General features: G+C 38.3%; 1 protein-coding gene across 12 annotated transcripts in view; it reads right to left on the bottom strand.

The window, feature by feature from the left end:
* Positions 1 to 12318, bottom strand: part of RYR2 (ryanodine receptor 2) — a 567150-nt gene that overhangs the window by 249264 nt on the left and 305568 nt on the right. For all 12 annotated transcript variants that reach the window (XM_074316777.1, XM_074316766.1, XM_074316767.1 and 9 more), the window contains 2 exons: positions 11330 to 11465; positions 1603 to 1698 (listed from right to left, as the gene is read on the bottom strand). In XM_074316777.1, the coding sequence (XP_074172878.1) occupies positions 1603 to 1698; positions 11330 to 11465 (232 nt within the window). The remainder of the gene's footprint in view (positions 1 to 1602; positions 1699 to 11329; positions 11466 to 12318) is intronic.

Raw genomic sequence — 12318 nt, 5'->3', positions numbered from 1 at the left:
TCGAAAGTGAGAATGTTAGATTCAGCATTGTCTAACGGTCCTTCCCACCCCGGACTTTCACTAGGTTTTTTGAGTGAGCACAGGGCTACTTCTGTCATAAGTAGAAGCGCCTGGGACCAATGGCTGGATTGAGAAAAGATAACAGCAAATAGTGATAGGATACAGTGGCATTGTGCCTGTAACTGACGGAACCCAGACCATAAACACCAGGACTCCTTGCTGAGCGTAAAGGATGCTCTGCTCTGCTCTGCTCTTTCTCTCTCTCGTCTTCTCCTCTGAGAATTGAAGTGACTGTTAGACCAGCATTAGCACTCTGACCTCAAGCTCATCGTGCTCCTTTCCAGATACCCTCGGGACAGGCGTGCTCTTTTGTATCTACTGGAGCTTGCCACCATTCTGAACACTTTGACCCAAGAAGGTATACCATTTTTGCAATCACGGCCATCACCTTGTTACCAGTAATTTGGTCACTTCCCACCAGGAGTTATTCAGTTTTTTCCTTCATTCAATGTGGTGTGTCATCTAGTTCACGTTGTGATAGCCTGGAAACCCTCATCTTATAAATCTTGTACCTTTTATTTCAACAATATCCTTCTCTAATCTGTTTCTGCCACCCAACATTCCAGCAATGTCTTAGCACTCATTGTGACTCCAATTTCTCTTCCTTCTACATCGGAAAACTCTGAAATTTTCCTCTGTGACTTAAAACAACACTCCTTGACCACAGCCACCTGTTCTTCTGTCTCTCTATCCATTCAACTCCAATGAAACTGTCCCCAAATGGGTCTTTATCATGCAAAAGTCATGGAATTATTTCTGTATTGACAGGCACTGTCTTAAGAGAGTTCAAACATCCATCGATTCATTCATTCAACAAATACTATTAAGCACCTATGAGGCACCAGAAGTACTTGTATGAGAGACACAGAGAAGACAAAGAAGAATGGAATCATGCCCCTCCCTTCAAGTTCATATTAGTGTAGAAGATGGAGAGAAAAAGAAAATAACATAAAGAGTATTAGTGCTACAGAAGGGCAACTAATGAAATACTGCGCCAATGGGCGAAGGGGCAGACAGGTTCAGTGAGGGGTGTTGCTGAGGCCATCAATAGCACCAGGGAGCTCACATGACCTGAGACTCACCTGAAAGTCTCCACAACACCAAATGTAAGTAAGATAGACGTTAGAGACAGACGTACCAAGTTTACTACCTACGACTATTTTACTATAACAGAGTGTTGATTAGTATTTACTAAATCCCTGTAAAATAAAATACTGCACTATGTTATTTGGGAAACCATCCCTTTTGTTTATACAGTACATTAGAAGTAATTGATTTGGGAAAGACGGGAACCCTGACTCTGTAGTTGCTGACCGGACTTCACTCTTTTTAAAATGTAAATGAACAAGATACTGTTAGACTGCTTTACAGAAGTAACTAATAAAAATACTATAATATTATCATTAAATAAAATGTCTAACATATTAAAAGAAAAATACTACATCACACTGAAGCTCATAGTTTCTTTTTATGTCTTAAAACACATAAAACAGAAGCAAATAGGAATAATATATCACACAAGGAGATAACTGGAAAACATACCAGAAGAAGCTTCCAGTCTTTCCAATCGGCTTATCAACCAGTCGAGGGAGCCAGAAAATTGAGCACAATTTTTCCGATTTCCTCTAATCAGAGCCGCTGCAAAAGAAAAAGCAGATTTCACACTTATGTGATTTTCTAGTTCAAAACGCAAGGTAAACTAATACTAGATCTAAAATGTTAGATCAGGAACAAAATATCTTTACTTTATATCTAAAACATATACAAATACACACACATACACAAACAAAATTGAGACATTAAAAAAAGAACTGATGAACTAACGAGGACTGAAAACACTGGTCATTAGAAGGGATGTATTCTGAGAAGGTAACAGTTCATATAGGGAGCTAATAATGAAAGATAATGGAGAAACCAGTGTCCTGGGAGTTCCTTCATTAGGGATCTAATACCCACTGCTTTTCATTAGCTGTGAGACTAAATTATTTAATTTCCCTAGAGTTTAATTTTCTCACCTATATAATGAAGTTAAGAGCACATCAGTTTTCCTAAAAATGTAACACAAAATACTGGGAGACACAACTACTAACTATAACAGGCATACAGACAGATACAATGAAATGGTACAAGGAAAAGCGTGGGAGGGCCAAAGGCTAATAAGCTGGAAAACCTTTTTGTTTTTTCCTGTATTTCTTCTTCCCATTTAGAGATTTGCATGCATATCAAGGATTCTGAGAACTCTGGCTGCAAAGTCACCTATTTTAACTTTGCTTAACCTAATGTTTCCTACTCTCCTTTAACCAAAGAACCCATCTGACATGAAATTCCAATCTCTTTACAATCTGACCTTACAATTTCTTTCAACCCAATTTGTATACGCAATTGAAAACGTTTGATGTTTCAAAATCAAATCATTCAATTCTCTCAAGATAAATCTGGTAAACATTTTATATAAACTCTACACTTACACCCATAAGATGGGTCAGAAACAGTATAACTGTTTACAAAGGGCTGGTGAGATTTTTATATGATATGGTATTTAATGGGAAACAGATGCTACCATAAAAAGAATCACTATTTAAAATGGATGGATCTTGAGATTATTATGCTAAGTAAAGTCACACAGAAAAAGTCGAGAACTATATGATTTCACTGATATGTGGGATATAAAACTGAAAGTAACAAAGGAACAAGACAAACAAATAAAGAAACAAAAACTCATACACACAAACAATAATTTAGTGGTTACCAGAGGGTAAGGGGGGTGGGGGGTGGTAGATGAGGGTAAAGGGGGTCAAATATATGGTGATGGAAGGAGAACTGACTCTGGGTGGTGAACACACAATGTGGTATACAGATGATGTATTATAGAAATGTACACTTGAAACCTATGTAACTTTACTAACCATTGCCACCCCAATAATTTTTAATTTAAAAAAAAAAAGAAGAAGAATCACTATTTAAAATCTGGTATTGCTAGGAAGCAATTTGAGGAACTGAAATGTGAGGACACTGCCTGGTCACCTCCTTGTAACAGCAAAACAGAGGAGACCCTATAGTGACCGAGCACAATTAAACTTCAAGACTCCTTCACATTTCCTCTTTCTCCCAAAAAAGTTGTCCGATGTGAGAGTAAGAAAAGGAATCATGACAGAAAAGACAGGAAGGCTGTGTTCTTACAGCTGCATGAGAAGAGCTCTCTGTGCACAGAGTCCCCAGAACCAAGATGAAAAGACGAAAGATGATGCACGCCGCCATTACTGAGACGCTCCTCTTGCCCTGGGACCAGCAGCCCCCAAGAGCCAGCACCCAGCTACACACACGGTGATGACTGCCAGGGCCGAGTTTCAGGAAGAGACATGGTAGAGGATGAGGGGCCCTATGTGCTCAGTGGGACTTATAATCTATAAGAATATCTGTTCCCGATTTAGAACAGCAGCCACTCGGGAAAGTATATAGTGAAGGTTTTAAATCTTTATAGAGTCTCATTTGTTTAAAATTTAGCTCACTCTTCATTTTACCTCTGGTTTTTACAATTAAAGATATTAAATATCTTCTAGCAGTCAAATGTTACAGATAAGGTGAGTCTTGAAGAAACAAATATCCCTAGGTGGAAAACACACAATGCAATATATAGATGATGTATTATAGAAATATACACTTGAAACCTATATAATTTTACTAACCAATGTCACCCCAACAGACTTAATAAAATTATAAATAAATAAATAGCCTTTTAATAAACCATGGGACATTTAAGAAAAGCATACAGTAAGCCACAAAGAAAACTTCATTAAATACTGCAAACAGAAATGGCAGAGACCACATGCTATGACAACAATATATTGGAACTAGAAATGAGTAACAAAAGCAGAAACAAAAATAAAACCCAAGCACTTAAAAAATTTAAACTCTCTCCTAAACAGGAAACCTGACTCTGTAGTGGCCGACCGGACTTCACTCTTTTTTAAATGTAAAGGAACAAAATACTGTTAGACTGCTTTACAGAAGTAACTAATAAAAATAATTTTTGAGTCAATAGGGAATCAATACCACAATTATCAAATACCTAGTAAATATTAAAAATAGGAATGCTACCTAACAAACAATGGTAGATAGTCAAACTGTGCTCAGGAGAAAATTAATTCAACACTTTAACTGCTAAGCAACACAGTGAAAAATGTTAACTAAACATTCATTCCTTTCAAAATATAGGGAAAGAACACCAAATAAATATAAGTAAAATAGTTAAATAGCAATTAAAGTAGAAATTATTGCATTAGAAACAGAAGTGATTTATGTAATAAGTTAAATGAGTAGGATTGATCAATATAGTCAAGGGCTTTTAAAAATATAAGCCTAATGCCAACTACTCTGATCAAGAAGAAAGAGAAAAAGGACAAAATTAAAAAGAAAAAAGAATTATAAACCCAGCCACTTTATATATATCTGTACTGGAATTTTTTTAACATTTAGGAAATGTTAATTTATATATATATATATATATATATATATATATATATATATATATATACACACACATATATATGTGTATATATATTTTTTGAGTCTATATACATATATTTTTAGAATGCTATAAAAGAATATATATATATAAAAAGAATATATTTACCAAAACTGACCCAAAAGAGGAAAATCTAAAGATAAAAAAAAAACCTAAATAAAATAAACCATGAAGAGTATTAAAAAGTATGTCAAAGATCAAAAATGTTTTTCTATGTTTAAGAAATAAACATCTTCTGTACTAAACCTCTCCAAAGTAAAGACACCAAGGACGCCTCCCTATTCATTTTACAGGACACAATAAGTGTGGTATTAATGCCCAACAGAGTATGCATACAAGAAAACCAGAGGGAACCCTTACTTATGAATGTAAATCCAAAAATCTTAACAAGAATGGTATTTACAAATCATATTCAGCAGTACATCAGCAACATTAAGTCAAGCAGGGACGCATTACTCCACTGAGACAGAAGTGTATTAGGAAATCTATTAACAAGTCAAAGATGAGTAATAGGAAGGTCTCCATACTCTAAAATACGTATGTTTCTAACAAAAAATATTAACTGAGTAAAACAGAATGCCTACTGTGTGTGTGCACATGCACAGTATGTTTCACAGATAAATGGAGTGTGTGAATTATTATAATTCAGCAAGTTAGTTCGGAAGAAATCAGTTAAGTGAGTTTCTAAAATAATGGGAAAGTGTAAGAGAAATACAAGAAAGTTCATCACAGCAGTTTAAAACTGAGCAGTACTGGAAATACCCTGAGTGTGGACTAAGTAAATGATGACACATCCCTTCAGTTGGGTGGTTACATCCACTAAAACCTGATGGTTTATAGTCAGGAAAAGCAGGCAACCATACAGACATCCATGAAAACAATGCTATAAAAGAATACTGTGAGTGTGATTCCATTTTTGTGAAGTAAATGTATAACTCAAAGTTAATATATGCATAGCACGGAGAAATTGTTTTTCAGAACGTTTCTTAGACAATGAGAGCTGCCTTTTGGGGAAATATATCTTGGTAAGTGTCTGGGATAGAAACAGAGAAACTGCTCTCCCTGGGTCTAAAGGGAGAATATTCTTATTCCAAAACGGAAGGGAAGATGAATGGAGCTAGGAGGAAAAGACGGGTCATGTTCAGTGCTATGATCCTTCACAGGGATCCTGTTGACCCAGGACAATAAATCCTGGTTAAAAATCACAAATGCTCAATAAGAATGGCAGTTTGTATGGATCTGTGAGGAGGTGATGCTCTGCAGCTGAGTTATTACATAGCCTTCGAGAAACAGCCGCCAATAATGAAGAAGCAATGGAAGTGGGAAACAGTGTGACCACGTAAGCCCCCAATGTACAGACATCAAAGGGAAGACCTGAGCCCCCTTCAGCCCATCAAACTGGAATTTGGAGCAAGCTAACTAAACCTCCAGCGAGGAGGGCCACCGCCAGGGTCACAGTGGAGCACTGACGCGCCCACACAATGCTATGCTGCGTGTGCACGTGCGTGTGCGACATCTATGATATGTGTATAATGCCACATAGACATTCAAAGAAATCGTTTTAAAAGATTACACACTAAGATGGGGCGGTAAGTTGAAAAGCCATCTCCACCTTTCTTCTTTGATTATCTAATTTTTATAACAAAGATGTATTCATTTTAAAATTAAATACTATGATAAAGTTACCTGCTTTTCAATAAGAAAAAGGACAGAATGGCATCAATATCTAGAGTGGCAACTGCTATCAGATGTCTCAGCGTACCACTCTCATGTCCAAGGACCAATGATAACTGTATATGGTGCTTCAAGATACGGACACAAACTCCAGACAAACGTCCTTTCCTCAATGCAGGGCAAGCAAGCTAAACCTTGAAGTGCTCTTTAATTGCCGGGTAACTGGACGTAAGATAGTTAAGACTTTTCATCCTCTATACATCACTATTTTTCTTCATTTAAGAAACACTGGTGAAAATGTGTCAGGCACTGTGGTTTTCACTGGGAATATGAGCTTGAATAAAATATGAACATAATACAATGGCTCACAGGTATTCTTGTAACATATTTTAAGGGCTTTTATATCCAATACTCTGTTTTATTACACCTTTTCACATTGCCTGAAACTTAGAAGATATGCTATTTCCTAATATAGTGAATAAGTAACATCCAGTGTATAATGGAATGTCAGTGGTTATGTGTATTTACAAGTACTATAAAAACAGTTCTGAGCTAAGCTCTTAAAAAGAAAGTGCTCGTTCACTGAGCCAAATGTTTTCATGTTGACGAATTAAATTCCTGAACTTTTATCCAATCAGAATACAAAAAGTGATATTGGCAGTCAATTGAAAAAAAATACTATTGCAAAAAATATTCTGTATTTAATATCATAGCATCTCTGTATCCTCCGGCTTTGGTGTCTTCAAACTCTAAGACTCAATATTTCTCAAAATAGTCACAAAATCAAAAAATTACCAATGAACTGAGATGCAAAAACCTTCTAAGAAAACTCTCATTTTTACAACTTATTCAGCAAATACCAATGGCCTGCTTTGTACCATGCCCTGTCCTAGGTGCTGGAGATAAAGTAGGAAACCAAATAATATTCCCTCCAGAAGTTCACACTCAAAGCTTAAAAATACAGAGTGAACAGGCCTTGAACAGCACAGACCAATGAGGGGCCGATAGAACCAGAAAGATGTTTTCAATTTTCAGACTAACAAGTGGATACGCCTAAGTCTTAAAAACCATTAAAAAAAAAAAAAAAAAAAGAAAAGGAAAAAAAAAAAGAAACAAAACCCAGAATGTTGCTGAAGATCGGAATGTAGTGACACGGCAACTTCTTGGAGCGCTTGCAGGGCTGCTCCTACAGGTGGAGATGGTTCCTTTGCAGCTTTGCAGCTTTGATGGCTCCTGCCAAGAAGTGACCAGGGTGAGAGACGCACTGACTGCTTTGAGTGGATAGGCCTACATGACTGCATTGGACCCAGAACACATGAAGGTTTCCTGTGGGTTGTGGAGAGACAGCACCTCTGTGGGATCACCCTGAGTACACCCAGTGTGGTCATCAGGAAAGTAGGAGACTCCAGGAAAGAGCTGGAGGGAGACCACTAGCTGCTTCTGGGAAGGACCTGCCAACAGCCACCCAACAGCCACCCAGAAGAGAGGACCTGCCAGCAGCCACTCAGAAGAGAGCTGCAGTGGCCCTGTCACAAGAATGGGGACATAGCTGAGAACTTCCAACATGCCCACCAGAGAAAGTCAGCCCTCAGCTACTGCCAGGACCCAGGATGATGCCCCCTGAGCAGACGGCATGCCTCCACACAACCAACTCAGAGCTGCGCCGTCTCCTCTCCTCCCTCTCCACCTTTATCAGGAAAAGGTAAAAAGAGACAGCAGCATGTCTATGCTCACAGCTCACAGTGGAGCCGACTCAAAGGCAGGTAGCTGTGATTCCAGAGTCTGGCTATGCTGCCCCCGGACCACAATCTCCTCCTGTTTGAATCCCCCTTACCTAGAAAAACTAAGAAGAGGGAAGATCCTGGTAGTGTATAAGCAGATTAAGAAAGTAGGTATCTCACAAAATTGGTTATAAAATCAATTTCCATTAACAATATACTAATGACTGTCATTTCACAGACATAAGATTACCACCAAGTTGGAAAAAAATAATGTGTCTTGTGTATAAAATGTCTGGAGAACAAGAAAGGAAATATCTGTATGCACAATGCAGAATAAGACCTGATATGCCCACGTCTGAAGCTAACACCCTTCATTTTCATCTCTCGCCTGCCTTTCCCCAGTGGCTTACAGAATTAGGAAGATCTGCCTTCCCACGTCCCTGGGGAATGATCTGACTATGCCAAATCCTTAATTGCCGTACCCTCTGACAATCTTTACGGACTCAGAAACTGGAAACTTCTGGCATCCTAAAAAAAAAAACCCAGGAGTTTACCCCGTTTGTCTCATACTTTGAATCTCTATAAAATTAGCATCATAGAGAGAGTTTGCCAAAGAGCCCTTTCTCAGACATGTTTACAAAATCATCCTGGCTGGCAAGTCAGCTGCAGATTAACTGTGTGGCTGTTGGAAAAGACGGATGAGCACGTGCCGCAGCAACGCTTCTCAAAGCATGGGCTTCGCTGCCTAGTACATCCTTGGGTCCTCCACATGGCCGGCTCACAAATCTCAGAAACCAAAATCATCAATTATGTCCATCTCTACCTAAAACACATATTAAACACATCCATCTGATATATCTGAAAGCTGTTATGGATTACTCTTCCTGCCTTCTTTTCCCTTTTCCCCTGCTACATAAAAACACTGAAGAAAAAGAAGGTGGCCTGTTTCACATGCAACCCCAGGAGAGAACCTATTGTTTCCCTGTTTGGAAGAATGGGGAGGAGGCTTAACGGATCTCGAGTCAATGGTACTTGAACCAGACTTTTTGATAGCTGGGTAAATGCCAGATAAAATATCGTACTGAACTCCAACTGCTGATGCAGACCTGAGACTTTTCCAGCCAAAGTGAAGTCAGTATAGGTGGCCACCTATCTTATGATCACGCTGATTTCAGTAAAAACTGTTGTCACAGAGGGTGCTTAAGTCAACATAAGATTTGTATTCATTTATTTTTTTCTAAGAATGAAATCAGTGTTCGGTATTATAAAAACAGGAAATCGAGAGTAGTCAAAGGAAGATTTAAACTACAAAATCTCTCATAATTCTATTCGCTGGAAACTACCATGTGTACACATATACGGAGAGTGCACTGACATATAAATATTCTGTTTATTCACTGAACTCTCTATCATTACACACTTATGTTAACTGCTTTTTTCAATTATAAAAGTAATGCATATAAATAGATTAAGAAAAAAAATGTAATAGAAAACACAGAAAACTAAAAGATATCTCTCGCAAGAGGCAGCCACCTAGTAGTTTTCTGTGGACCCTTTCAGAAATGTCCAGTGAATGCACAAGAATGTATCTTTCTCTACATATTTTTAATTTTATGTCATTGGACTCTTACTAAGCATACAGTAAGCATCTTGCTTTTTCTTTTCACTTAAGACCATGTCCGGGATTGCCATGCTAAAAAGAACATCCATCTTTCCTGTTTCATACAATTGTCCAAATGATACATTTATCTCAGTTTTCAGTGATGACACAGGGTTACACCACAAGGTAGGTACACTCTTACTGATGTAACCAATCTCCTATTGATAGAAAAATTCTTTTCAATTGTATGCTATTTGTAAACAATTTTACAGTGGACACCCTTCCCACACTTGTACAAATACATCTCTAGAATACATTCTTAAAGTAGAATTTCTGAGAGTAAAAGGATACATACATTTAAAGTTTCATGCATATTGTCAACTGATGTTTGTTTTTTATTGTTGTCAATTTACGTTCCCACTAAGAATACATTACCCAATAGTTTCACCAGTGATGGGTATTATCAACATTTTTTTATCAGTCTGAGTCAATGCATTCTATTATTTTCAATTGAACACATCCTAATAGATACATCATTTCACCTACAACCACAGGTTCGTCTCTCTCCATTTGAATGGGTAAATTATTGAAAAATCACATTTCTGGCCACGTTTCTATAACCATCAAACCAGAGAAACAATTCTGATGAGGAGCTGTGCTCACACCTACCGAGTGCCCAGCATTTTGTAGAGCTTATTATTGCTACTTTAATAATCAGGATCTAAAATAATCAGACTTGATCCCCAAAGAACTCTGTGAGCTAAAGAGACTACAGGCTTGAAGGGTAAGTAGCCCAGAAGGATAAAACTGAAGGGTTGACTCACTGGAATAGACTTTTTCCATGATTACAGGAAAATCATTATAATTCTCTTCGTACATTGTAATTAGTCATGGGTACATGACCACACCAGCCTGTCAAAGGAGATAACTAACAGATTATCAAAAGAGTTAATATGAAAATAAAAATAAAATACAAATTATCTAGACTTACCTATGACAATATTCTTTCTGTACATAACCTTTCTACCCTCAAACACACAGAGATAAGGCACTGTTCACCTAAAGCATTTATGTGACACAGGAATGAATCTGGAGTTGTGATAACATGTACAGCTGTCAACTGTCCCCTTCATATTGTCCTGTGAGGACAAGGACTCAAGGAATTATCACCAAAAATGCTGATATTCTGGCTATGTCCATCCATTGTTCTGAGAAATAAACTGTCCCTCTTTAGCCTAATTTCAGGTTAACACACTTGCTCACACATAGGGTGAAATCTGGGACCCTTCACAATCCTTGACAAGAGACAAGCAGAAGCTACACCAAAAATAACATAGACCTATGTTTGCACAGAGCCAACACGGATGCAGCGTTAAGTCGTGGCCAGTGTCCCTTAATGTTTGTCAAGCTACTTGGAAGCTGCAAATGCAGATGTCAGAATGACGAGAGAAGACTGGGGAGATCCCTGAAGAGATGGGACAGAGGGGGAGTCAGAGGGGCTCTTGTGGGACTCACTTCAGAATCAAAAAGGGAGTATTTATAGCACATCCACTCAGAGGCCCCACCTACCCAACTCCACCCTGGACAACTGTCCTCCCTCCGGCCATTTCATTTTTAGAGCTGGATTTAATGCAGCGAAGGTAAACACTGACAGCCTCAAGTCAGAAACACGTTATAACACCGCTGTGTTATGTGATCATTTTAAATAGACATAAGCAGTTATCTTGAAAATCCCGTCATACTTCTTACCTAGCAATTCATACAGAGAATTGAGGATTGATTTCCAGGCATCCCCGGCCTCTCTCCCAGCGATGTCTGCAAAGTGGGCAGCGCTGCTGTAGACGTGCAGCCTGTCGATGCACTCAAGCACGAGGCTGATCATCCCCTGGGAGGTGAGAGAAAACACCGTCAGGAAAGCAGTTCTGCACATGCACACAATGCTAATTTAAAAAAACAAAAAAGAAAAAAAAACACCTGGCTTAAAGTAGGTCTGTCGATCATTAAGAAAATTGAGATCATTTATTGACAGGACAGGAAGAAATTATTCTTTCGTCCTGTATGTGAAAAAAGAAAATGCTCCTGAAATAATTCAAGCGGTTTTGAAATCCTGACAGCTATTCTCAAATAGAAGCAGAAGAACAAATGAAAACATGTATTTCATACTTACATCTGCAAGGTTTAAGATTAGATTAATGAGTCATTCCTAATAATATTGTAAGTAAGTGAAGGGGCTCGGAGTATGCCACCCAGAAACATGGCACTTTGGCCTAAGGACTATTTTGAGCTGAAGACAACTGAGGAAAAGCAAACAAGAAAAATCTTCTGTCCTTCCTTCTTCTCTCCACCAGGAAGGGCAGGACAAAGCCAGACTCTTATCAATGAGCGGAGTATACATAGTAAGCTGACAACCTTTACTAACTAACTACTATCTTCCATTAGTTTCCCCCATATAGATACCTTCCTAGACTTTGCTGCCTCTAGAAGCACAAAATCCCTTTCCTTTGCCGGATCACTTCTCTACATATTTACTGTTCTTTTGTTAAAATGCCACATAAGCCCACTCCTTTGAGTTAGTCATCACCGATTGCTCCTGTGCGCATGCAGGACACATGTGTTAATGAACTTCCCATTTGTTCTTCTCTTGCAAACTGTCCCTTATGAGTCTAATTTGCAGGGCCACAGACAATGGACCTGAGTAGAGGAAAGCTATTTTTCTCCCTGTCCTACAAAAGCATAAG

Source organism: Rhinolophus sinicus, linkage group LG12 (assembly GCF_036562045.2).
Source record: "Rhinolophus sinicus isolate RSC01 linkage group LG12, ASM3656204v1, whole genome shotgun sequence".
In the NCBI taxonomy this organism is placed as follows: Eukaryota; Metazoa; Chordata; class Mammalia; order Chiroptera; family Rhinolophidae; genus Rhinolophus; species Rhinolophus sinicus.
Note: the sequence above shows the minus strand (reverse complement) of the source record. Positions and strands in the feature narration are given on the sequence as shown.